At 47.8% G+C, this 26093-nt stretch overlaps 1 protein-coding gene across 2 annotated transcripts in view; it reads left to right on the forward strand.

The window, feature by feature from the left end:
* Positions 1-1790: 1790 nt before the first annotated feature.
* LOC149371760 (gamma-aminobutyric acid receptor subunit alpha-6-like) overlaps positions 1791-26093 on the forward strand; it is a 47430-nt gene continuing 23127 nt past the window's right edge. The window contains exons 1-2 of one of the 2 annotated variants that reach the window (XM_089566051.1): positions 1791-2336; positions 16708-16816. In XM_089566051.1, the coding sequence (XP_089422177.1) occupies positions 2103-2336; positions 16708-16816 (343 nt within the window). In that variant the 5' untranslated portion in view covers positions 1791-2102. Of the gene's footprint in view, positions 2337-16703; positions 16817-26093 lie in introns of both variants that reach the window. The other variant, XM_089566050.1, reaches the window with a different exon arrangement.

The following is a 26093-nucleotide window of genomic DNA, read 5'->3' on the forward strand; positions in this document are numbered from 1 at the left end:
GATACGGCCCCGGTAAACCATTAGGCAAACAAAGTTCCCCTGAACTTGGCATGATGTGGAGCGTCAGAAGGTGAATGTTGCGATACACTAAGCTTGCATATATGAAACGTACGCGTGTGATAAACATGCTACCGCGGTTCGTCTGTTTTGCGGAGGAGATGACAAGCTGAACTAGATGGTTTTCGCCGACACTCCAAGTGCAAGGACGAAAAACAAAAGTAGAGGACGTCACAGGATGCTAGGTTTTGTCTAGTGATTACTGCGCTGAAGTTAATAAACGCTTGTAAAGCCTTTGTTAAAGGTCTTCAGGCCCCAGGGTTTACTTTTTAGCCGTGTAGTGTAGCCCTCACGGCGCCCCTGAGCTTAAATTTTAAGCCTCTGTAAGGGGAAGAGAACCCTCTCCCCCACCTTTCAGGACACGTTGATTTTTAAGAATTCCGTAAGTGCGCCACTGTACGCTCAAAAGGACACTTGAGGCTTAAAGACATTCTACCAAATGTGAACTAACAAGGAAAAAAACAAAATTTGGCCAATAGTTTACACACATCCGGCCGGCATGGCCGTTTTCAGATTCTGAATCTTTCTTTTTCTGGCGAAAAAAAAAGGTGTTCCATTGACGCAGTTAACATGCTCAAGAAACGCACAAAAAGCCTCGAAAATTATGCCTTCATTAGTCTCCAAACTCTTTACGCACTTTTGCCAACCTGCATTGCTGTGCACCCGCACAGCAATGCACTTGCGCCACATATGTTTTGCGCATTTATACGCATGCGTCGTTTGGTATCCTGAGCAGGCCATTGGTCAATCGAGTTTCACTTGTTAGTCCAGCGCTGTCACGTGTACTCCTTTTCTGGTGATCCCGTCCTTCAGTTGGAATGTCCGATTCACACCAGCTGGCACGCATCTCAATCTTGTTAAAGCAGATCACGTTAACGATGATTTTCTATACGGTCTCTAATGTTGCTGTTCTTTATTTCGCCCCCTTCTCTATTTGCGTGACAAAAGTTCGATAGGCTTTGACTCATTTACTCATTGATATTCAAGAGCCAGTGTCACGAAAATGAAAGTTCGGTGACTGCTAATGGTTTCAGTAAGCAGCAAATGGGAAAATGCCTCTGATGCCCTATTAACTGCTACAGTATTCAGTCACACGCAAGAACAATTTTTTGTCAACGTTCAAAGTTATCTTCACGTTCTAATCACTGAGTTCAGTGGACCAACGGTTTCCAGAAAGCACCCGTGAGTTTTCCTGCAGCGAGAGAAAGAACCAGTGAAACGAACGTGACAGTCGTTCTAGCTAAGCGGACACAACTATGAACCTCCAGCATGTTCGTGGTTATGTACCGGTTCCCGCAGATTAAGGCAGCAGTAGCTTGGCCGATTTATCACAAGGTTGCCTAGCTTGGCCAGCTACATAGACCATTAATGGAATGCGCGCAAGTTTAAAATTTCAGAACTGTTCACTTTATTTCCACTGACGCCAGGGCGGGCGCGCGCGCTCGAGGAATGCGGGAATAAGCTGGCTTCGAAAAGCTGTCCCTACTAATCCTCCCAACCGGTCGCGTCATCCGGGCAGGTGCCTTAATCCGGCCGCTCTTCCAATTACCGAAGCATTCGGTCTCGCTCGGGAGACAAACGCCCGGCCGCAGGCAGCTTGCTCCGCGCTCCACCCGGCGGCGCTGCTCTCCCTAATCCCATATATATAGAGGGAACAAAAAGCACAACGGAAACCCAGAGGGAGAGACAGCGAAGAGGGGAGGGGAATTCTTTGCGTTCGCACGCCCTTTTCCTCTTCGCCCGGCGGGCCTACCTTTACCCCCTCGCCGCTACCTCGAGCACCGCGCTGCTGGTCCGACGCACGGCGCGGGATTCAGACGCCAACTTTCCCGCCGACTCTGTCCTCGACCGCGAGCTCTGGGGCCGCTCGCTCTCGCCGGAGTTGGGACCTGTCCGACCCGTGCGGTGTGCTCGGCTTGCGGCGAAGCCGCGCTGCGCTCCCGCTGTGTGCGGCCGGTGGACTGGCACTATGAGCGGCTGGGACATCTGCCGAGCCAGGAGGTAGCGGCTTAGGGGGAAAGGGGCGGTCCGCTGGAGAAGCCACGATGCTGCGATGCCGTCGGTCGCGAGACTCTGGACAGCGCCATGACGAGTGCGGTCAGCAGTGGGCCTGGACAAGCCCCGTCAGCTGGCTGCTTCCTCAACGCCGACCGCCACTTCCCGCCGCCCGGAAGGCATGGTCGACGGTCTCCGACGCCGCCGGTGTTGCGGCGTGCCACTGGGTCGACGTCGCCGGCTCTGGCCACCTTCGTCTGCTGTTTTCTCATCACCTGGACCAGGTACGACGTTGCGGCATCCTCGACTCATTTCAGCTTCAGGGATCCTTCACTCTGTATGACTTATCGGATCATCGGGATGAGTTTCTGACTTCCGAAAAGAGATCTCTCTCAGGGCGTTCGCAAACACCTAAATAAAGTTAGATAACTGTTTTTTTTTTCTTGTAAAGCTACACCTTTGCTCTGAGGTACGTTGCCTACCGGAGGTCTCGTCTATTCCAGCCACGCGTCGCTTTTAACATGACAGCATTAAGGCTACGGTTCTGATGCAAACCCGGCGTCGTCATCGGCGGCATTGTGAGCGAAAAATCGCAGGAGAAGCAGCCTAGGTCGGCCACCTAGGTCACGTCTCCTTTTTTTTATGTCAGTCTCAATTTTCTTGATGTTGTAGGGTTCACTGGCTTTCATACTTTTCTGCTTGGTAAGCGGGCGTTCACTCGTTCTGCAAGTACTTGAGGGAATGGGGCAGAACGCAACACCAATTCGCAAACTGCCGCCTTCTTCTATCGTTCGCAGGTATCCAATGCAAACATTGCCGAATTATTTCCTACCGTTCTGACATCACGCTAGCTAAATATAAAAAGGTCATGGACATTCAAACAATATTTGAGAGCGTATTCCCATGCCATACACTGTACCCTGACCGAAGCTGGCTATGTTTTTATTCTATGCCTCTCCACAGTCTCAGCAGTTCCACTGGCGGGCTTTGCGTGTAGCCTGCATATGCGATAGCTATCAATTTTCTCACTTCATGGCAACTATTTTATTTTAGCGTCAAAGCTGTTGCTCTCTCGCTCAGCCCTGCTGAATGGAGATTCGGTTTGGGTTTTTTCGCAGCGCGTAATAACGAGGTTATGAATTTGTATGTAAGGAGACAATTTCGGCAGTTACTGCTTTTCATACTCTCTAATTTTATTTACTGTTCTGTGATGGGCTCTTGTGACACGCTCTCCAGAGCTTTATATGCTTTTTCTGCGCGCTAGTCAGCAATTGATGATTTTATTTTGTTGGTTCCGGCCATCCTAGAAAGCTGCAAATGAAGGTTATGTTTTGCAGCAAGCAGTAAAGCCCTCCGTGAAATTTGAGCCCTTTTGAGCGCTTTTCTGCACATCTAGTCTAAGGTCACTATTGTGTTCTCTGTTTGTAAATAAATAACTTCGTCAGCCTTAATTTAAGTTGCAGTGGATATGTGGAGGGCCGTGTCGAATAAATATCCAATTAAATTGATTGCACTTTTGGTGATGAAGAACTTTTATCGCGCACAGACTTTAGCGGCCGAAGAGCGCCATGACAGAAGGTATCTTCGCGTACTCAAGGTGAAGCCAAAGAACCATTTCCCAAATATTTCGCGCTAAATAAGCAGACCACAAGGCCAGGAAAAAACTTTCACTACTTGTGTAACTGGTAGGTATACCCGGCATCACAGGGGATCGAATCCTGCGCCTCCGTCATGCGAGACGGACGCTGAAACAGGCCACTCAATGCTGCGGTTCAATCGCACTTTTAAAAGTCCAGGAGCGTTAAGCACTAAAATGTCGCATTCGACCTACTCACCCCCAAGTGTTGGGGGTGAGTCGGTAGAAAAGGTAGAAAGCAAAAGGTAGAAAGTACCTAGTTCAGCGTTCTGCGAAGGCTCATTTGCTCAATCATCATGTTTACTACATGAGACCGCGATCAGTGGCTAAGCGAGGCTTAACAGAGACATTTCGGAAGCAGTGCCGGTTCCGTTATCACAGTAAGGCGTGGGAACAACATTTTTATGTGTAATAGGGCCCAGATATGCCACAGAGTTCGCGAGTGCATAAGAGGGAAGCTTCCATCAGTACGCTTGACAGTATATCGTTTCGTTTTTTTTTTTTTTGTTGCCCTTGAGACAGCATCAAATGGGAGTATGGCAGCTTGTCTCTTATTTACCATATTTTTGCTACGCATTTTCTATTTTATATTTCCATGTATAACCGTCAGACTCTTCTCCTTCAGCTCATAAATTTCATATTCTGAGATCACAAAGTGAACAAGTGAGGGGAAACCTTAGGGTGCATGTCGAAGTTTTCAGAAGACTTGTATTCGTCTCTGTCTTCGTTTCGACAAGTCCTCTTGTTGAAACGTTCGCAAGCACCCTGAGGATTTCCCTCCCTTGTTCACTTTGTGATCATCAAGAACCACCTGACTAACCTTTCTCTACTGTATACGGCATTGTATACTGTATTGTATTGCATCTTGGGTGTGTACGAAATTTTCGACATGTTACGTAAGAAACGCGCTCAAAACACTTTTTAAGTATTTACCGAAGAAGGCCGTTAGGTTCCCTTGCTTTTTGACAACCTCGCCATTGTCTGAAGAGGCACGCCTTACGCAAAATGCTTATTTTATTTTGATTTTGCTGCAAAAAAAAAAACCAAACGATATTCAGCTTGTCAACAGAGTCATTCATATGCTCAACGTAATTTGGTCTTCATTTATGTCTGCTGCCGTCTGCATTGAATGAGAATTGCCTGCTTTGTTATTTCGTATTGTAGTAAAATATTACAATGGTGCAGCGAATTTTAAATAACTTTTATACCAGAAGGATACCAGTAATATTATTGGAATTTACGTTCGTCACACAGAACGCAGACCCATAAGGCACGGGAGGCAAAATAACACTTAACTAGACATTGCATTCAGAGCATCGGTTGTACCTCACTTTTCACGGCTGTGATGTAGACTGCCTGTAGGAGAATACGCATTTATTTGTTTGTTTGTTTGTTTGTTTGTTCGTTCGTTCGTTCGTTCGTTCGTTTGTTTGTTTGTTTGTTTGTTTGTTTGTTTGTTTGTTTGTTTGTTTGTTTGTTTGTTTGTTTGTTTGTATACACAGTACTGCCAACTAAAATACTGCGTCAATACAAACCGTAAGGTCATAATTATTGTACTCTCAGCAATGACTAAACCCCAAAAAGAAAACGGAGGTTATATCACAAAAACACCATCATATTAGCTCCTGGAGAGGAAATGCAAGCGAGGTTGATTAACACTTCGGAAGGAGAGTCTGCGCGTCCTCGAAGTTAAAAGAACCTGAGCTAGTCCCCCAGATGGCATCACCTGCCGTAGAAGAACAGTTGCGCATTGCTTGACCGCTGCACCACTGCTCCAGGATTGCAAAAGACTCCCAGGAATCTATGAATGTACAGAATGACCAATTCCGCGTATGCGGAAATTTACCCATTACCGCTATCAGAACAACTGCCATCCGTGAACACTGGACCTGAACACCTGAACCTAAAGGAAAACCGAGCTGCTAGCGCCCCTAATTCGCATTTCGTCTAACTACGCAAGTCGACCTGGCGGACGGTGGCCCTGTTTGTCGCGCCGAAGGGAATAAACTTCGTAAAGAAAGCTGGGTTTAGCATCCTGCCGACCCAAGGCCAACTGACGTTCCCAATGAAAGAAGCAGACGGCGGCGGCCAATGTATAATCTCAGGTGATGACGTCGATGAATGTGCGTGGTCTTGCTGCAGTTAAAACAGGACGGTATTAACCAGGTTAGGTAAGGCAAGTTTCTCAGCAGGTGCCTCCGCATTCCTGATGATCCACAGGGTGCTTCTGGCAAACCTTTCAACAGACACCACATTTAAAGCTAGTTTAGACGTACGCATAATTAGGGCTATCGAAAGTACAGGCAGATCCAATCTTAATGCTAACACTCGAGTGTGTGGCTGCGTCTTCGTAACGTCAGTGCCGGTCACGCATCAAATCGATGCCGCCGACGGCGTCAAGCACCACATGCAGAGGTAACCTTGCGCCTACGCTGCATGGGTACGATGCGAGGCCTCGTCGAACGCACCTTCGCTTCAAGAGCCCCAGCCACAAACTCGCGTGTTGGACCATTCAGTACACCTGCTGACGCACTCCTGAGGTCTGGAAATATTGCCGAGAAACCATCTTACAACGACACTGCGAAGTTTTTCTTGGCAAACTGATGCTAAAGCTAAACTATCTAGCGCAAGTGAAGGCTTTACTTTGCTATTACAGGAATCCAAATTCTCCCAAGTCTGGCACAGGAGCGGTGAAGAGAGGATGAGCCTGAAGAGGCGCTATGGCGAAGCGATCGGCGTTCTCGAAACAGATGGCTGGCCCTGCACGCACGCGCGCGTTTCGTCAGGAATTATTATTATCGAGCGAGCAGCAGCGTAAGAATGGCTCGGGCCATTGCTCGGGCACTACCGGACCGGACGGAGCAACCCCGCAGATAGCGCAGCCGCAATTAGAAAACGCCCATTCGATGGAGGTCCATAACCGCAATCGTCCTCACGCGTTCATTCTGCTTCCGAGTGGTGGCAGTGAGTGTGGCTGCTGCGTGCCTTTCCCACGGCCGCCGCGGTTAGCAGGGGAAAACGCGTCGGAATGGCGGCGCGATGTGGGGCGAGTATTTCTGGACTAATTTCCTCCTCTCTGCTTCCCCGGTCTCGCACGGAGCAAGCGCCTCTATTCAATCTGCGAAAGAGCGACGCACAGCCGCTGCGCTGCGCTCCGTCGAGGTGGAAAAACGGGAGCGCGACGCATCGCGGTCTCGTTCAGAGCCGCGTCAGCGAAGACGCTCGGTAGGGGTTGCCTGCCGCGTCATCGCGAGTCACGAGTAGTCCGATGAGCCGCTTTGGCAGTTGACACTGCGTGCTGCTTCTGCTGCAACACGTGCGTTCGTTTTGCCATCACGTGCACGTAACCCTGATTATGGTTACGTCACCCCCCCCCCCCCCCCCCCCCCCTACTCCTCCCGGGTCCGCACGATCCGAGAGGTTAGGTGACACACGCCAAAATGACGCGCCGAACTCTGGCGCACGTGTTCACTGAGGTGACGGTGCCGTGTCAAGGTTGTCGCAGTAGATGGTTACCACGTGACGCTGTTGGCTCGTGTGCCCCTCGTCAGCTCTCGGCGCTGCTTGCAACTTCATTCCTTTCACAGGAGATGCAATATCTTCGGTTCAGTGGTTAGGGCACTCGGCTACTAAGCTGGAGTTTCCAGGGCCGAGCCCGGCTGCAGCTGCCACGTTTTGATGGAGGCGGAACGCAAATATCTCCCGTATGTTGTGCAATGTCTGTGCACGTTAAAGATCACCAGGTGGTTGAAATTTCTCCGGAACCGTCCACTGCGACACCTCGATCTTTCTTAGTTTCTTCCTTCATTCGCACCTTCCTCTCTTCTCTTACAGTGCGGTTGGGGTGTCCACCGAGATGCGAGATTACTGCCCTATTTTCTTTTCTCAAAGACAAATTTCTTTTAGTGTGGGCACTAGTACACTTAGGAATCATTCCGGAAGCTTGATAACGAAGTTTGTCGCAGGTACCATTGCTATCAAAGTGAACGACAGCGGTGCTTATTGCAGTAAGCAACGCCTTATTGTCCTCTCCACGTGTTTTGTTATAAGCGTGGTATTACGAAGCATTCGTGGTAGTTAGTCTTCTTCACCAAAACATGGCACAACTATTCAACCACCTTGTATATAGCGGCCAAAAAAAAAATGTATTTTTTCCAGCATTATATGCACCCATATTCCCAGTTAATTTAATTTAGCTCAAACAGAAACTTCATGGCATACGTCCAGCTTCATTCATGCTTGCATAGAAACAATGTAATGCAGCAATCTGAGTCGTAAGAAAGGGACATTGCACGGTCATATGCGTGTCGGAATTAAAATTTAACTTCTGTCAGAACTGACAGCAAGTGGCAGAATTGTACACTCAAACATGGCTTTTATAGCAAGCGCAGTGGTTTTTCCATTACCGGGGTGTGAAGGCACCCTGCCAAAAACTCCCTAAATATTGCTGAAGTTCGAACATAATGTGCAGTCTCTGTCAAAGGTAACCAGCCTCCATGGTTTGCTTCTCATTCGTATAACAGAGCCCGCACGGTTTCCCTAAAGATCAAAAAGTTCTTTGAAGGTGAGAACAAGGGTTCTTCTTACAATACGGAGATTTAGAGCTAGAGGTCTGGCATAATAGCTTTAATATACGACTGAGAAGAAAAATGTGCAGCCTGGTTACTTTTGACAAAGACTGTACGTCTTCTTGGAAGTGTGCTTTTTTCGTTCAGCTGCCCGCGCCACTGCGCTTTAGGTGCCTTTTGGTTCACGTGACTACATCCTCTTCGAAGGCGCAAAAATTTGTCATTCCGCCCGCTCTGCGGTCCCGTTGCTCCACCTCGGGGGTCCCGAATCCGCAATTGCGCTCAGAATGAATTGTCGCCGATACGGACCGTAGGCTGCGGCGTCCCTGACCCGGATCACATTTGTTACAGAACCTGAACGGAAGGATTTTTTTTTCTATTCTTTCGTTTTATTTGTTTGTTTTTTTTCATGCAGGCTAGCGCTAGCATTGCGCCAAAGCATCACGTATAGCGCCCAGAGCTGCTTTCGCTTTCCGATTGCTCCAAAAATAAAAATGCTGTTCGTACGCTTCAATGCTCGAAAGAAGTGGTTCGACCTAGGACATCATGACTAATACAGTGATTAGCCGCGTACATGAATTTTAAAGTGGGAATCACCACGCTAGCAGGACACTGGGTGCAGGCCTACTCTTATACAGCTAAACACACGAGGGTCTGACAAATAGGAATTTCGTCGGCTTTTAAGGGCTGGGTGCAGGACGCCAAGCAGCGTCGTAGCAAAGCAGAATCTACTATGTCACAAAGACATTTCACATAAAGAAGCACCGACGATAATTTGGACTGTATCGATCGGTCACCGCTCTCTCATGCCACTGAAAAAGATGTTCATATAAGCTGAAAGACAAAAGAAAAAAGAGGTAGACGTAACGCCACCCCTGCCGTTTTAACAAGCACACTGCGGAGACGACAAGGCCGAGTATTTTGGTTGCGGTTCACGGAGGCTAGCTACGCCACCGTTCACCGGCTCTTCTGCCTCTGCATAACTCACTAGTGTGAATCGAATGTAAGAAAAAAAAATATTGTTCCACTCTATGTTTTTCAGAAGTAACTGCGTACACAGAAGTAGAAAGAGAATCGATTTTTACTAAGAACAAAAAGCAGGATGGGGCCATCCTCATTGTCGCTTTAACGTCCAAATGGAAATTAAGATGCATATAGTAAAGAAAGTTGCGCAGTTTCCATCAGTATCCATACAAGTGCTTCCAAGTGCAGACGTATTGCAATTATTTTGTTACAAAATTTTGTTACCCTGTGCAAATTTTCTGAAAGCATTGTATTTGGAAAGATAACAAACACCTTAAAATAAATGGGGCACTGTTTCATGCTGCGTCTGGAATTTTTTCATTACTGACTCTGTATTCGGAAAGCGCTTTTTTCATCCACACAATTTGCCAATTTTAGATACGGGCGCACTATCAACTAGTCTTCTTTTTACATTTTGTTAAAGAATATTTGTTACCGCCTGTCTCACTCCCAGTTCCCAACAGGAGGGATTAGTAACTTCGGCCTGCAGTTAAGCTTGTCCTCATTGCTTGAGCTGGCACACTGCAAGAGAATATTTCATCAGCTTTAAGGATTGAGACCAACGCCTCCTGAGCGATCAACGCTTAAGGCGAATTGAGCGGACCACATGACCGGACGCGCAAGTATTTTCATTACCGCAGCTAAACATACAAAGGCAAAACTATGTTGATGACGGCCGAGGCTTAATGCGCCTTAAGACGAGGAGACAGTTTCCCCACCGAACTTTTTTCTTTGCTCGCAAACTTAACATCAGTACAGAGCCACTTCAGTCAGCTGATTCGCAGAGAAGCCGCCGTGTGCCCTTGCACGAAGAAAAGTGAATAAAGGATGGCCCTCCATGAATCATCCTCTCAAGGTTTCGCTCTGAGCCTCTTTGTCTTCTCTTTTCCTCTTTTCCTTTTGACGTCCGGTTCTTTCCCGCACTTGGTTATTCCAGTCAGTTGACGCCAGGTGTTTCTGGTGCCGTCACATTTGCATTTGAAGCTTCTCTCTCCTTTTCAGTCTCTCATATCGGCCTTGCAACAGCACTGTTCTCACGGTTTTTTTCTTTTTCTTAACTCGTTATTTTAGCCTTTACTGTTTCTGTGCTTGCTTCTTGGTCTTCTAGGGGCCTAAATTTAAATTTTCTATGGGTGTATTTTACCTACGCTCCATTCTCTTTTGTTCTTCAGCCGTCCGCCACTCAGCGAGCACAAATTGAACAAAAGTGGCGACTGCGCAAAGGTTGTCCTCCTGCCCTAATCGAGCTGCATTATGAATGAAGAACGTTTGCAGGAATAGTCTGCTTTCCGGCGGCCCTCTCAAGTCCGCAGCCGCTATGCTAGCGGTGGGAGCTCACACCCCTCAAAAATGTCTCTTTAGTAGGTCAAAGGTGAACAACTCTTAAAATGAATTCCTGAACACACTTTAACTCCACTGAATGGGTTCCTTCCCCGAACTCTCAGAATAAAATGAGGAAGGAAGAAAAAGCGTTCTCTGTTATCCGCGTCAAGGCTACATTCTGAGCCTTTTCTCCTGTCGTGTAAACTACTTACAGTCTATGAAATAAACTATTTTCTTTTTACCGTTTCCAGTTCTTTAATCTTACGCGAAAATGAACTAGCAAAACCAGAGCACCCCTAGCTATAATACGTATGGCTATTTTATTACTCAGATTCTGGAACTGATGTATTGAATCGAATAAATATAAACTTTGAATTTTGGAAAACGCTGTGAAATTCTTAGCTAAATATTCCTAAATATGCCACCGCTTCTCAGCTAACATGCAAATAATGCAGAAGCTCTGGCACCGATGCGTTTGATAGAACATATTCGTGAGATATGCAAATCACCGAACGCGCTAACAGCTTCACGCACGTTGATCTATAATTCTACAGTTTTCTGACGCATGGCATGTATTATGCCTGGTCATGCCTGCGGCAGAGAAAACAGTACACACTTCAAACAACTCAAACATTAAACAACGTCTGCTGGCTTGAAACGCAAAGAATCGAAGTCTGCAGCGTAGAAACTCCGCAAGCTTTCACCGGGTTAAGCCCGAGCGCATCGTCCTCATCTAAGAGCCGGGAGCGTGCACAGCCGGTCCACAAAGCCAAGCCCTACTCGCAACCCCCTTACGTCTTCGTGGTTGTTGAAATTGCGGCCGCTTGACTGGGCGAGGGCTGAGATGTTCCTCGGAGATTATCCCTTTCAGGCGTAATCCTTTTCCTGAGAGCTCCTTGACCGAAAGCACGCGCTCCTGATTGGTCCGTTGGAACTCCGGCTCGGGGAAAAACGGCGGCGGCTTCGGCGCATCGGTCGTGATCGCCAAGGCTCACGCTGGAACTTCTCGGCAGAAGCTACGTGCTTTTATTCACTTGACATTCTTTTTTGCGCTCCTGCCTTGCTTCATCCAGGGGAATTCTCGGAGTAGATCTCCCTGGTGAACGTCAACGATCTCGAAACGCCTTTCAATATCAATCTGTTTTGTTTATGTTTCGGTCCAGTTGTCGTGTGCGCAGTTTTCGCCAAACCTGAATAGAGTCCATAAAGAAGGCCTGTCGCAGTGGTTTAACCTAGTGAGCTATTCTCGTCGTCTGCGCTTTTTTCAGTAGCCAAAGAAACGATGCTGTCTCTTTCTTGCCTGGGTATTTAAAACGCTAGTTCTCACTCGGGCCATTTGGTTCGCGCTGCCCTATACCTCCGCCTGTATTGGCTGTCAGTGAACCCGCATACGCTACTTTCCTCTCTCTCTCAATTCATTACCGTTTGCTGACATTTGTCGTGGAGCACTGTATAGACTAGGGATGAGCGAATGTTCGAAATTTTGGCATACCGATCCAAATATGCACCTATTCGATTCGCTGAAGGAATTAGATAGCGCACGCTCACAATTATTCAAAGCGAACCGAATATGTTGCCAAGCTCGAATGCAGCATTCCGCAGCATTCTTCGGCGACTGTTTCAAAGATGCATGCTGCTGCGATCGGTCTGCGCGAGAACCAGGGTTCGGCGCCGCAAACCGGTCCTTATTCAGCTGGCGTTCGTAATGATGATACATGGCCTCCAAGACTGGGCGATATGTCGTAGTGCTCCGGCAGATTTAGGAAACCTTGCTTGATGGCCATTCCCAGAATCCTCTACTTGTGCGTAGCTACCGGCCCCCAAAACTACTGAGATGTGGCGCTAGTTTATTCGCGCTCGTCACCAGCAGCACTGCGTTACACGTATGGTATGGCGCTTAAAAAGTTCATACGCTGACTTCATGTAGCACATCATCTAGTGGAAATCAGCATTGCGTCTTTTGGCAACAGGAGCTATAACCTCATAAATTATAGCGCTGTGCCACAGCGGCACCGCTGGAGCTTATCTGTCTTGCACAGGTTTTCGCTTTGTATGAATATTCGTGCGTGTAGCGAATATTCCTAAAAATATTTAATTCTATTTTATCATTGCTGGATTGGTATTTGGTTAAGTCTTTATTTACTGTGATTTTATTCGATTCGGTAGTAAAGCTACATTATTTATTAATTATAGCCAATTAGAGAGTTAATTAATTAGAGCCAAGTATGTCGAAAAAACGTCGAAATAGCGCGGACGACGGTAAGGTGAGCGAACGGGAAAACAGCCGTGGACGGCAAGATAGTGGAAAAATAGGCAAAAGAGTGAAAATAAAGTTTGAAATGAAATGTATTTGATGAATTATAACTAATCGAACAAAAAGTTTCATTGACATAGATTAATATGCACAGATGTCCGAGAAGTGCCAAAACAACAAGTAAACGGATGCTGGAAAGAAGTACAGCTAAGCTAAACAGAAAAAAAAAAGAAAAAATGGGAAAGGACAAGTGCCGTTGCCGCTGTACAATCCTGCGGCTGTGGCGAGCAAAGACAAAAATACAGAAAAAGAAAGCCCGATGAGCGGTAGAAAAGATTAGCCTCCGACCATGGCCGTAACTCAGGTATAGTAACGCAGCGGTGGCGAGTAAAGTGTGCAGAAACAGACAGTGGCGGAACCGCAGAATATATAAGAATTTGCAGTGCGATACATGCACTCGCATTCTACAGAGGCATAGTAGTGAACAAAAGAGAGATTTAGCATAACGAAGATGTACTAGCGAAGACGAACGCCGGCTGCACATGAACAGTGGCCCCGCATACGTCTCCGGTATGCTAAATCTCTCGAAATAAGCAAAATAAAATAAATGTGGAGAGGACAGGAGACTACCGTCATATGGAACTCCTTCGGCACGACGACTCAAGGCGGACAAAGTGGCACACTGAGAGCACCTTGACAGATGTGCACTGTGCATGCACACATACACGAAAAAAAAAAAAGCGCCAACACAAGCGAGGTAGGGAAAGAAAAGTCGTGTGGGTGTCACTGTCAATGGCGGGAGCGTTTAAGCGAGGGTTCTTTGAGCCGCACTTCAACCCTTCTTTATCGGGCAGTTGTCCGCACTGTGCGGAGAAGTCTTCGGACATCTACCACGTGATGTGGGCCTGCCCCTCCAACCCTGCTATCCCCCCTCACCTCAATTCAACCCGGAAAGACTGGGAGGCGACCCTGCTCGGCTGCTATGACCTGCAGGCCCAACGGGCCTTGGTCGCGCGAGCTCGGGCGGCGGCTGACGCCACTGGGGTCCCGAACTAGGGACCTCCACCTAGTACTTGTAAGGGCCTGCCCCCTATGGGCCAGCTCATGCATAATCTCTTTAAGTGTATCCGTACATAAATGTTTTCCACCACCGCGCTCCACAAGGGGGTCGGACTGAGGATGAGAAGGGTGTAGTGGGAGATGAAGGGCTTCGTGGAAACCCATGGCGGGAAACTTGAAAAAGATGCGAAGGGTGAAGAACGAACGAGGCATGTCAACCCGGGACTCGGAACGTCAGCACCAGCTTTGCATGGGGCGAATGGAGGACAATACGCCCAGGCTTTCATTTATGCCATGGGGTATTGTTCCAAGGAACGACTCGCGTTGATTCCGTTTCTGGGTGTTCCTGAACCCACCATGTAGCACCCTTAACTTCAGTGATTCAAATGGGTATGTTTTCTCAGTAATTTGTCTTAACAAGTGGAGGACGGGTAGGGATAGCATATGAGCGCGCTGGTTATTAAAGCGAATTCGTTGAGGGTTAACCGTCTGCCCTATATGCTGCATACTGCACACACTGCATTGGGCAATTTAAAACCCGTGGCTGTACTTGTTGCACAGCTTGATCTTTGTATATGTTTGAATACCTGGCATCTACTTTTTCCACAAGGTCGCCGCCCCAACCCCAGGTGGCTATTGGTTTTTGTGTGTACTACAATGTTTCAAATGTTTTTCGTTCGTCTCTATAGACTACGTAAGGTGGAGTAGTGAAAATTTTGGCGAGGCGCTCGCTTTGTTAGAGAATGCTGAAATATTTTTTTAAGAATTTTTTTCGTCATTGGGGTTACTTATGAACGTAAGTACTAAATTTTATAAGCGATCTATTTCTTCACTGCGTCGGCGTCCCTCTGATATTTCCTCTCAGTTGAGTTAAGCAGCCCTTTGAATGCCATCGTCGATAATATGAGGGGGGGGGGGGGGGGGGGGGTACCGTTGCTTAGTGAGGACTTCTCGCATGCGGTTTGAGTTCTTTACGAAGTCTTGGTCTTGAGAACAGATTCTTTTAAATCGAAGGGCCTGAGAATATGGGATGCTTGTTTTAGAGTGGCAAGGATGAGAGCTCTGAAAGTATAAGTATTGCTGACGGTCTGTCCGTTTGCTGTATAGGCTGGTGGTAAGTGAGCCTTCCTTTACCGCAGTCTCAACGTCTAAGAAGTTAGTGTTGGTGTGGGAATACGAGTAAGTGAAAGATATGTTGGTGTGGCCTAGGTTGAAGTTCTCAATAAACTGTAGGAGTTCTTGCTCTGTGTCTGTCCAGATCGAAAAGATGTCATCCAAGTAGCGTTCATATATGATGAGCTTAATATGGCAGTCAAGCAAAAATTTAGATTCATTGCTGTGCATGAAGATGTTGGCGAATTGGGTGATCATCCTTGTGCCAATGGCTGTGCGTTAATTTGCGAATAGTGTTGATGGTTGAATTCAAAGTTGTTCTACTCTACTGCGAGTTTCGTCAGTATTTCTAGGACACGTGAAGCAGGGGATTCCTCATTTCTATCTCGCTCATATGCTTCCATCAGATATCTGATGCCATTGGAATGAGGAATATTTGAGTTAGAGAGACTACATCTAAGGTTCCCAGGACGGCTTCTTCCGGAGGTTTAAAGCGTGTTATTTCGCGAAAGAAATGGTTTGTGTCGCGTAAGTAGGATGGATGTTGTTGGAATGCGTCGAAGTAATGTGTCAATGTAACTAGAAATTGGTTTCATAATCGTACTGGTGTTGGATACTGTAGGGCGGCGAGAAATAACTTTTTTATGAATTTTCGGTACCATGTAAAATCGGCCTGGAGACAGGTGTGGTGCGGTAAGGGTTTAGACAAATGAAAGGATATGTCCCCTTCGTTTGCAAGTTGATTCAGAGTTTCTGCTACAAATTATTGGTATTGCAGAGTTGGGCCTGCTTCAAAATATGGACAGAAACAAGTGTTAGTGAGTTGTCTCATGCCTTATTTCATGTACTTTTCAGAGAGAGAGGGAGAAAGGAATTTTAATGAGGGAAAGGTGGAGAGGTCGGCCGGTGGTAACATGGCCCTGGCCTGCTACTCCTGGCCTGCTACTTTTCACTCTCCATGACAACTATACCGCCTGCCTTCTCTGCTGGCCCCCAATGCATCCCGTTCTCTTTCGGACAGGCTCTACGTCGTTGGCTTATCGCTTTTGTTGGCGCGAATTGTGTTCTTCTGGATGGCATTAATGTACATGTCTAAGTGTTTCTCTCTTCCAATATTATGAGTCCAGTGATGGTTTATAACGCAGAATTCTCTACTCCCCGCAGTAACTTGAGGCATATCCCAAAATTATTCCCTCAGTCGCAACATTCGTGCAGAGTTGTCCACAAATTTTATACGAGAATTCGTTGCATCATCCTCTGGTAAGGCAATACCTAAGGCGTCGAGAAAGAACGGATCTCTCTTCCGTCGTTACGACCCTGGTTGGTATAATAATATTGTTATCCTCGGAACCAAAGTCGGAGCTTGTAAGTGTAGGATTAATATTAGCAGCTGTTTACGTTCCCAATCTTTCTTCGCGTGTTGCTGAATTTGTCCACGCGAGGTGTGGAACCCCGTCCCGACTGAATTTCTTTAAGTTTAGAGCTCCTTAAATGCGTAAGTTCGGCGGCTTCTAGCGCCGAAAGAGGGATCATGTCTTGGGTTGCCGCTGACGCGTCTTAGCGACTTTTATCCCCCATAGTACATCACTGGAAAACCTTAGAAACAGTTTGGAACAGCCCTAAAGCTTTTTTTACAAGAAGTTTTTTTCTCTCTCTCACTTTAATCTTCCCACAGGCAGGCCGAAGGCAGTCGCGCGGCTCCAGGCATCATGGCCGACACCAGCAATCTCCTGGATAGCCTGCTGTCTGAAAAGAACTACAGCCGCAATTTTAGACCGGGATTTGGAGGTCGGTGCCATTGTGAATTTACTGTGTGTCTGCGCCCTTTCTCAGTCTGCGCAGCTTAATTCACCTGTGATTAGCAATCGCTAAACGTAGTGAAGAAATTTACTGACAATCTTGTCGTCGACAGTAGATGTAAGCATGAAATGCCCTGCAGTAAAGGCACCCTAATCTAAGACGGCTCATAGGTACTTATAGCTGCACACCAGTCTTGCGAAGCGTCCCTCATTTGCCGCTTTTCATTCATTTACGCTTTTTTCACAACCGGCTGTGCGCCCGGTTTTCTTTGCTACTTTTTATGCATGGCGGACCACGCGACCAGCGCTCGCCAAGTGCCGAACTAGAGGGGATGGCGCCAGCACTGGGTATACAGAAAGCTGGAACATCGCCGCAGCTGGACGCCACGTCGGACAACAAATTAGAGCTGGTTGCTGGCCGGGCTGATAGATGGCGCTGCGGGACTTGTGTTGAATGCTTTGCATGCTTTATGTAATGACGGCAGCTCATGCGGCGCTGTCGCCTAGGGTGACGTCTCCGCACCAGGCGTGTTTGCCGCGTCTGTGTTCACGAAAAAAGTGCCCGTTGAGATTTTTTTTTCCTTGCCCCCCTATCAAGCCCCCCGCCTTCCCTTACGACAGCAGAGCAAAGGGGGTGAGTCATGGTCGCTACAGAGCGGGATCGGAGGAGCCGGAGAGCGGAGGATTTCGAGAATACGGGAAAGATCGACCTTGCTTCAGGTCCCGTCCGGGAAGCGTATATGCGTCGCACCTCATTGCGCACGTTCTTACGGCCACGTAGGCGCACGCGGGCCGCGAGGAGTCACCATAATCCGCGTCGCGTCGCTTTCGTCTCATGTCTGAGGCTTTGCCGCTGAAAGCGTGGGGAGTCTCGGGCGGCGTTCTTTGACGGCCGAAAGCGCGGTTTACAAATGAATTTGTAAGTGACGCCACCGCCATAGATGGGCTTCGGTGATGGCCTTTCCTCGAAACTGTGGTTACCAGATTAACTCTTATAGGCTGCAATAAGCCTCACCCGTGGGAAAGCGAGTGCTCGCCAAACTCGCGGGAGGAACGGGGAATGCTTTGAAATCTCGCTAGTGGAGAGTGTACATATTTGTGCAGTGTTGATCGAATGACTTATCTTCTGTCCCTAATTTTTGATTGGCTGTGTTTTTCTTTCCCCAATCCTTGATTGGTTATGTTTTCCGTTGCCCAATGATTTATTGGGTGAATATTTAAGAATTTACTTCTTCAGTTATTATCCCCACCGAGAGCGGGGACATTAAGTTTAAAACAACCTGTGGTGGCGGGGCCGATGGCTAGTTCCGTCGGTTCCCACGAGTCAGTCAAATGTAAATAAGTCTTCTCCTTGCTTGTATCTTTCTTTCTATTTTTATTAATGGCTAGTAAAGTGTTGACCCTTTCGGAAGTGTTCTCGAGCAACCTGATTGAGCAATATCGAATCTGCACGACGTCGAGCATCCTACAACCATCACCAGTTTCAGAGAGAAAATCAACTCCCAGGTTATCGAGTGCCACCAGGAGTGCGCTTACGCCTCTTGGGCTGCAGGGTAAAATTTAGGCTTCTTCGCGCCGCGCGATAGCTTAACACAACACGGGATCAGGAAGACGCTGTTGTTGACGCCTGCGCTGCTCCGAAGCCAGCGTAGCACTTAGCACCAGGCGGGCTGAAAGCTTCGCCAAAGTTCGTTTAGTTTCACCTCCGTGTTCTTCCCCGTTGTGGCGCCGAGGTCACCTGCGGAGCGCCGACAATGGGAACTGAAAGCATTTCATACTTAACAAAAACTAGGAAGTTTAGGATTCAAATGCGCAACATTTCACAAATAGGTGAGGTGACTCTAGCACACAGCTATATTTAGAACGTAAAAAAAGAGCGTTCTTGATGTGATCGCAGAGCGTCCAATTTTGCCTTTTCTTGTACCGGCCACTTAAAAGGCCCTCGCGCTAAGAGAAAGCTTGTCATTACGGTTGCGGTCACAAGGTGCTAGGGATTAAAGACCGACGCAGTTTGCTTCTCGTCGTGATTTACTAGTGACAATTTAGTCCATTATAATAATTTGCTCACGTTCGAGGCCGAGCTGCACCCGTTTAGACCATGTGCTCTACTGTAGCATGGGAAAGCAGCACGGATACTCGACATGAGGGTAGCAAGGCCTGCGCTTGAAATGCTTAGTAAATGCGCCTTCTGGAACAAGTCAGCATTAGTAACTGTTGGCGATACGCTGTTCCCAGCCGCGTTTACTAACCACGACTCTCTACAAAAACAAAATAAACGTAAACAGCCCAGGACTGCCAGCAGTTCCATTGCGTTGCTTTGTTTTCACTCCTCTTATCGTTCGTTCGCTTTTTACTCCTTGTCGCGGTAGAAAAAAAAGGCGAGTTGGCGGTCATCACGCATACGCTTTTGCTGGCATTGCCGCCCGAGCGCGGCCAAACGGGAGAGAGAAATCCGCGCAGCGGTAGCAGCACCACTAGCGGTTGTGGGGAACGGGGGGGGGGGGGGGGGGGGGGGTAGTTTTGGTGGCGTTGTTTTTCGGGGTCCAGTGGCGCGTGTCCTGGGCGACGTGACCGCTGTCGCCATGGCCTCCAGGTCACGCTCTGAATCCGGTCGGCGGCGCTGGCGACCGGCTTGAGGCACAGCGATGGAGCACTGGCCCCGACGCAGTGCTCCACGGCTGGACTACACGCTTCTCAGGAGGTGGCGATGAACAACGACGGCTTGGAGGGATGAGGCTGAGAGCTGAGCTTCAGCGCCAGAAAGCGCACTTCGTGGGCATTGTTCGCCGCCTCGTTTTACATTTTCACACCAGCTTTAAGCTTTCCGTACTAGACGTCTTTGTGCACTTATTGAATAGGATGTTGGTGTCACAGCCTGATTTGAAATTTTTTACAATTTTATTCTTTTTGCTTACTGGGCTCGTTACATGAGGGAATGGGTGGAGTAAACAGAGTAGGTGTAATGCGTCATAGCTGTAAACTCCCGAATTTTGCGGCGGAAGCAGTGCCAGTGTCACAATAGAAAATGCCGGCTTCTGTCTGTCCTAGCCACGAATAGTGAAGCACGCCACCCACCGGCCTCCTCCCCACCCTCAGCTAGGGGTCTGTCCACCCGGCACCATAATCGACACACTACCTTCCAGAATAATTATGCAGCGTGTGGGAAGCCTATAGGCTTACAATAACGGCATCAAAGTAAATCAAAGTAAAGAGGGCAAATCCAACTTCTCTGGCAGGATTGTTGCATTCGATGTCTGATCATCCTGTATATTTTTTTCTGCTCCTCAGTGGCACTGTAGTCCAGAGGGGTCCGGTGACTGGGTGCTCGCGAGACCATCTCTCATTGTTTAGACCAATTGGGGTGAGGACACCAAGGAGAGAGACCATCTCATATTGCTTAGACCAATTGTGGTCGGGCACCAAGGAGAGAGACCAAGAATCCGCGCAAGCAGTGCAGGAATGCCCCGGAAGGGTAATTAGTCCAAATGCCAACCTGAATAACATGAGCGCAAATCAATATAATCTGAATACCAAGGCAATTAATACAAGCGTCGGTGCGTTTAATTTGGCTGTCAACCAATTTAATCCACGTGAGAAAATGAACCAAGGAGACGACTTGAAAACACAGCGCGTGGATTCCGTGAATCAGGCGAAGTTCAGGCGAAAATTGCGACCATTCACCGCCTAATGGACACAATAATTCATCTTGTTCACATTTTTACCTATTTCTTGTGGAAAGTAAGAGTTTCGGGGCAATGCAAAAGCTCAGGGCATGACATAACTCCTACAGCTTGTCGCATTCATTATCAGCCAGCAAATAAATATGAGCGCCGTGTTCACATTCTTCGGTTAAGCACTGCTGGGGCTGGATGCTTATATGCATCGGACCACCATGCAGATGTCAAGTGTACGGCCTTTGTACAACAACGGGCTGTTTAATGAAATCATAACCGGCCCAAAATGTATCGGTCAAGTTCTAATCATAACTCGACAGCAAAAGCATGAACCAGACAGAGAGTGTATACACCACCTCATAACTAACTTAAAGCACTACCAATGGCAAAGGCCTCGTCAGCCAATCAGGAGAGTGCGTTAAACGTGTTCCTTCGCGCCTATTCCTCTGTCTGTCGCCTTCTCGCGGTGTACACAGATATGGTTAGAAAAGAGGTCAACGCTGTCGAGGTACCATTAGCGTAGGCACGCTTACATACGCTATGAGCAACCATTTTGCAGGCCGGTGCTCGATTTGTCGCATTCCTACTTTTAGTACAGCGTACGCAGAAGGCGACGCCGCGATAAGCTTGCCCTAGTGGCGTCATCTCGTTGTTAGAACGGGAAACATTTTGTCAATAAACCGACGCTCCCCTTGAGGAATAGAAACAGCAGCATCGCCACCCTAAACATAAAATAAAGCAAATTTATCGCTCATACGTATCTTTATAGGCGAGATAAGGCGAAGCAAAAGCCCGGTGCCCCATTTATGGCAAATGAACATGCTGAAAACTGAAGTATCAAAGACGAATTCAGTCCAACACGAGGGGTCCTGATTACAAGGGGGTCACCATTTTGGAAACCCCGTTTTAGAGCATGTAAGCGCCGCACAAGCTAAACTCGGGAAATGGCATGCGTGACGTGAGCGTACGAAGGCACGATATGAAATTGTGCTTAGAGTATGGGTATTTTGAAGCACGCTATCTCATACGACCGCATGCCTATTTTATATTGGCACTACATTCCGCAGCGTCTGAACATTGTACAGTCAGAATCAGAATCAGTCTTTATTTGCTTATTCCTTTTATAAGTACAACATATCGTGCAGAAGGAGGTCCAGTCACCGCAACTTTGATTGTGCTGCAAGGAACTACTGGGATGAAGTATAGCGTGTGGAACCAGGGGACGACACGCATTGAACTGGAACAAATTTCCTTCACTTCGCCACCTTATGTGTCTATAAAATGCAAAGGGAGCGACGCTTATGACCCAGGGAAAGAAACAAGAAACTTCAGCTCGGTATTATCGCCTTAACAGCAGTGCTTCATGTGCCACTGCTATTGTCCTAGTGGCAAAGACTACAAAGAAATTAGGCACGTACAAGCCACCAAAAGACTGCCTTTGAAGTGCAATTTTATTACCTGTAGGAGGACACTATGTGGCTTGAGGCACTGCATGTCATCCCGCAGAGCTGCTGGTATGAAAGAAAAGTTAATGGCGGTCGAAAGCCGCGCCTCGTCTGACTGTGCTAATTTAAACGTTAAGTAGGTGTTTTTGTTAATTAGCCATCTAGTTAGTGTGCTTTTTAGAGTAACTGACGTCCACTGCGGGTAACCTCATTTTCAAATTTCTGACAAGTGCCGCCCTTTTTTTAAAGCCTGTATGTCGGTCGCTGCAATGTATATTGCTTCCTTTATAGGGATGCCTAGCGTGTCTGCCGTTTTATTCACATCTTCTCCACGCCTACATGCATAGAGAATTGTGGTCCTGTAGTATTTAGAGACTTTGCTGTTTGTTCTCTTTGTTGAAGCCGGAGAATTGAACGGCAGTCTGCGTTTTTGGCGCCCGATTCGAACGTCACAGCATAGATCGTTAGCTTTAAGGCAAGAAAAATCGACCCGTTTATGTACTGTCAGCGTCAATTGAAACGCGAACAAGCCAATTGAAACGCGGACTGCACAAATCGCAGATATTATACTAGGGAGGCAAAATACATGAGCAGTTGATTTTCCCATCGAAGCCGAAAAGACCGCTCTTCTGAAATGTTAATAGCCCACGCTTGTATTTCACCTCCAGCCTCTAATATGCTTGATTTTTTGTGCTCGCGTTTCAGGTGTTTTGTTCGCATTTCATTTGACGCTGATAGTACACCGAAACTGAACGGAAAGGCACAAACTACCACCTGCTTATCGTCAACGAGCAAGCGTCACCATCGTCCGGCTACACTCTTGTGGAAAGGCAGACGACAATTTGGCAGTACCTGCATTGTGACATCGTTGTCGTCTGCTTTGCATCTTATTTTCTAAAGAAATTGAGTAGAACACGGTATTTGCTATTTTTCGCCATAGTTTTTTTTGTGTGTGTGTGTGACCAAACAATTTTGTTCCTTGCAGATGGCAGTTTATTCTACTGATTTTTAATGATGAGTCTGCATGTCTGTGCCCTTCATTCTCTCGACATATTTTAGAGCCAGTAAGCCATAGTAATGAGCTCCTTTGCTGTTTCATAATGCTGAGATGTTTTGTTTTAAAACGGCTAGCACTCGCATCAAGCAACAGCTGACTGCAATGTGACGAAAGGGGTATACTTCACGTAACCGTGTCATACAAGATTTATTTCTATTCTCTACCATGTATTATAACCAAATTACCTAACTTTCTCTCGTCCTCAACCTTAGCACCCACCTCCAAGCTGCCGAGGGTAGCGTTAAGTAGAGTTCTGTGCCTTTTCTTCGTTTATCCGCCTAATTATGGCTCATTTATGAACCATGCTAATTATGTACCCTGCTAAGGTTTTGTGAAAGATCGCATTATCACTAAATAATATTATTATATGAAGTTGCCCAGTTTGCAGCCGCCCTTCTGCTCCCAAACGGACAGCAGACTAGGCGCTCAGAGGCTGAGATCCCGGTCTCTTCTGTAACGGCGGCTCAACACGGTTCCGTTCCAGAGGCTCGACAAGTAGCCGAGCTCTTACTGGTTCCTTTATTTAAGCCCCCTTGGCCCACAAAGCGCCTAAATTGCCGTGTCGAAAAGACAGGGTGAGGCTAAATTCGTCCCGCACGCCCGGCGGCATTCTCAGCCGTGTGTTGTCTTTGCTGCATGTCTACATCTCGCTCTCGGCAATCTGTTTCTTCGCTGACTCTTTAAAGCATTCGCTATCTGTGACATCGCTTGTCGTTTACTCAGCCTGATAAACGAATAAACCTCACAAAGTGACTGCTATTCAAGCATGGAGAGTTTTCGATTTTATGTCCTCGCGTTATTCGGAAAACAAAACGCTTTCGTTGTGCCTTTCTTAGCGTTCTCCGCGTGCTTTCGGATCCGCCGAACGTTTGCGCTCAAACTCACCTTTCGTGGCGAAAGCAACAGTACGCGACTCGCCGAGCCATTTCGCGGAGCTAACGAAAAGCCATACTGCGCATGCGCGAGGAGCAGTGACGTCACACGGCGCACAGCTGGCGCGCCACCGCCGTCGCTGCGCGGGTGACTCAGAGGTGCCGCCGCCGCTCTCGCTAGTTGCGCATGCGCAGTAGCGACGCATAGCTGGCGTGCCGGAGCCGCCGCCGCTGCCGCGCGCTCTCCATCGCCTCTCTCTCTCTCTTCGTTACTTTCGCAATCCTCCAGGTTTAACCAGAGCTAAACCACTGCCAGTTTTTTGCCTCTCGCTCGTTTCTTCGATAAGAAATCGATGCCCATTCAAAATAATCGCGCTCCGTCTGAGATACTTTAGTAGTTAAGTGAGTGCTGCGACTGAGCTCTTCGTATGGGGTCATAGGACTACCAATATGGGGCCTGCACCCGTTAGCCTGGATTGACAAAACCCATTTTACCCTTAATCTGCACTTTCGTGCGGTGCTCTATAAAACAGTAATAAAAGTATGAAGCTCAAACAAATCTTAACGCCCTTGATCTGCTTGCACACTGAAATGGATGAGACCACCTCCGTGTATGTTTCTGTGTGCCTGCGTGCGGCTGCATTTTTCTTATTGCTGACTGATATCTGCTTTGTCTGATCACTTGGTAACTGCATAACAACTTGTACGTAGACTGCAGCAGCACTTCACTGGACTTTTCATTATTCTCGGAAATTTTTCGCATCCCCCCCCCCCCCCAAGTTTCCTCTAGGCGTGCTATATTAACGTTCATGAAAGCATTTGTAGTTGATTGCGTTTTTCAATTTCTCAGTACGGCCACCCCCCCCCCCCCCCCCCCCCCCTCTGCAAAAATGCCGTCGGAACTCCCAAGATGACAGGAGCTGCGCTAACCTGGACGTCAGGTTGTGGACTTTTTGGCTTCAGTGGGAGCTTCATGGTGAAGGATTGACATTCTTGGCGCCTTGTTGGGGGTGGACACTGGATTGCTGAAGAAGTTTGTTGCATTTTGTAGAGTCAGAGTCGTGCACCCTCCGGTTCTAGAAGAGGAAGAGAAGGCAGAGGGACCCGAATGTTCTTTTGCATTCGAGGCCATGTGCATTCTGTATCCTTGTTTATTTATTTTACTGTTATTTTCAATGTGCCTGAGGTTGGTCGCTTGAAATGGCATCAGAGAATAACAGTCCACAGAGCGCAATTTCTCAGCAACAGTTGGACAAACAACAAGGAATTGTTTTCAGCGAATTATTCGCTCTGTTCCAAATAGTTATCGAAGCCTAGCATCTCACGGTCAGCGTTTCCGTCACGAATGAGTTGACTTCTTAATAGCCGTCCCTTCAGTAAGCGTTTCCTAAAGACAATGATTCACGCTCAAGGCCCATTCTGAGCTCAATCCTTGACTTCCAGACTCGCGAGCATGTTTTCGGACTTCGCCCTGCCGGGAAACAGAAACCCGCGCGCGCGGTTCCCCGAGGCGCGCGAGCGTGCGGCAAATCCTCACTCGTGCATCATCTTAAAAATAGGAGAGACGGCCCCGCTCTCTGATGCCCGTGCCCAGATTAATCACACGCGCGACCTCCCCCACGCATCCGCCGCAAGACCGGGCTCCTGGCCAACGGGATCTCCCGAAAGTCTGCCACAGCGCTGCGGACTGTGATTCACTCCTCGACGAGGGGCCAGAGAAAACCTACTCCACTCGAAGCCCCCTTCTTCCACTGTCTCTCTCTCTTTCCCCGCTCGGCGGATAAACATCGACGAAAATCTGCTTGGTGCGGAAGCTGATCTCTCAGTGACTTTATTTTCCTGACTGTTTTGCCTCTTCTCAGGCGGTTTCTTTCCAGAGAGATTGAAGCGCTGGCTTCGCTTTTTTGAGGGTACACTGTGCTCGAATCCCCTCCACTGCCGCGGTATGTGGTTGTATGAAGACAAACCGCTAGACCAAATGGAAATGCGTTCTGCTGGAGTGTTTCTAAGCTGCCTAAAATTAACCGCAGCGGGAGCTTTCACTAGCGCGTCAGTCGCTTCCGCGTGTAGCATTCTAGCCTACTGTTTACTGCTTTCTGCGCCATGTTTCTCCGAACGGCGAGATTTAAAATTAAGGTCTAGCAAGTGGGGCGTACTCGCTCTTCCGCCGCGAGTCTCGAGGTGCAGTATTTGAGGAAGCGCAGACGCTTTTTCCTGA

This window comes from Amblyomma mixtum, chromosome 1 (genome assembly GCF_055824585.1).
Source record: "Amblyomma mixtum isolate Tamu chromosome 1, ASM5582458v1, whole genome shotgun sequence".
Lineage (NCBI taxonomy): Eukaryota > Metazoa > Arthropoda > Arachnida > Ixodida > Ixodidae > Amblyomma > Amblyomma mixtum.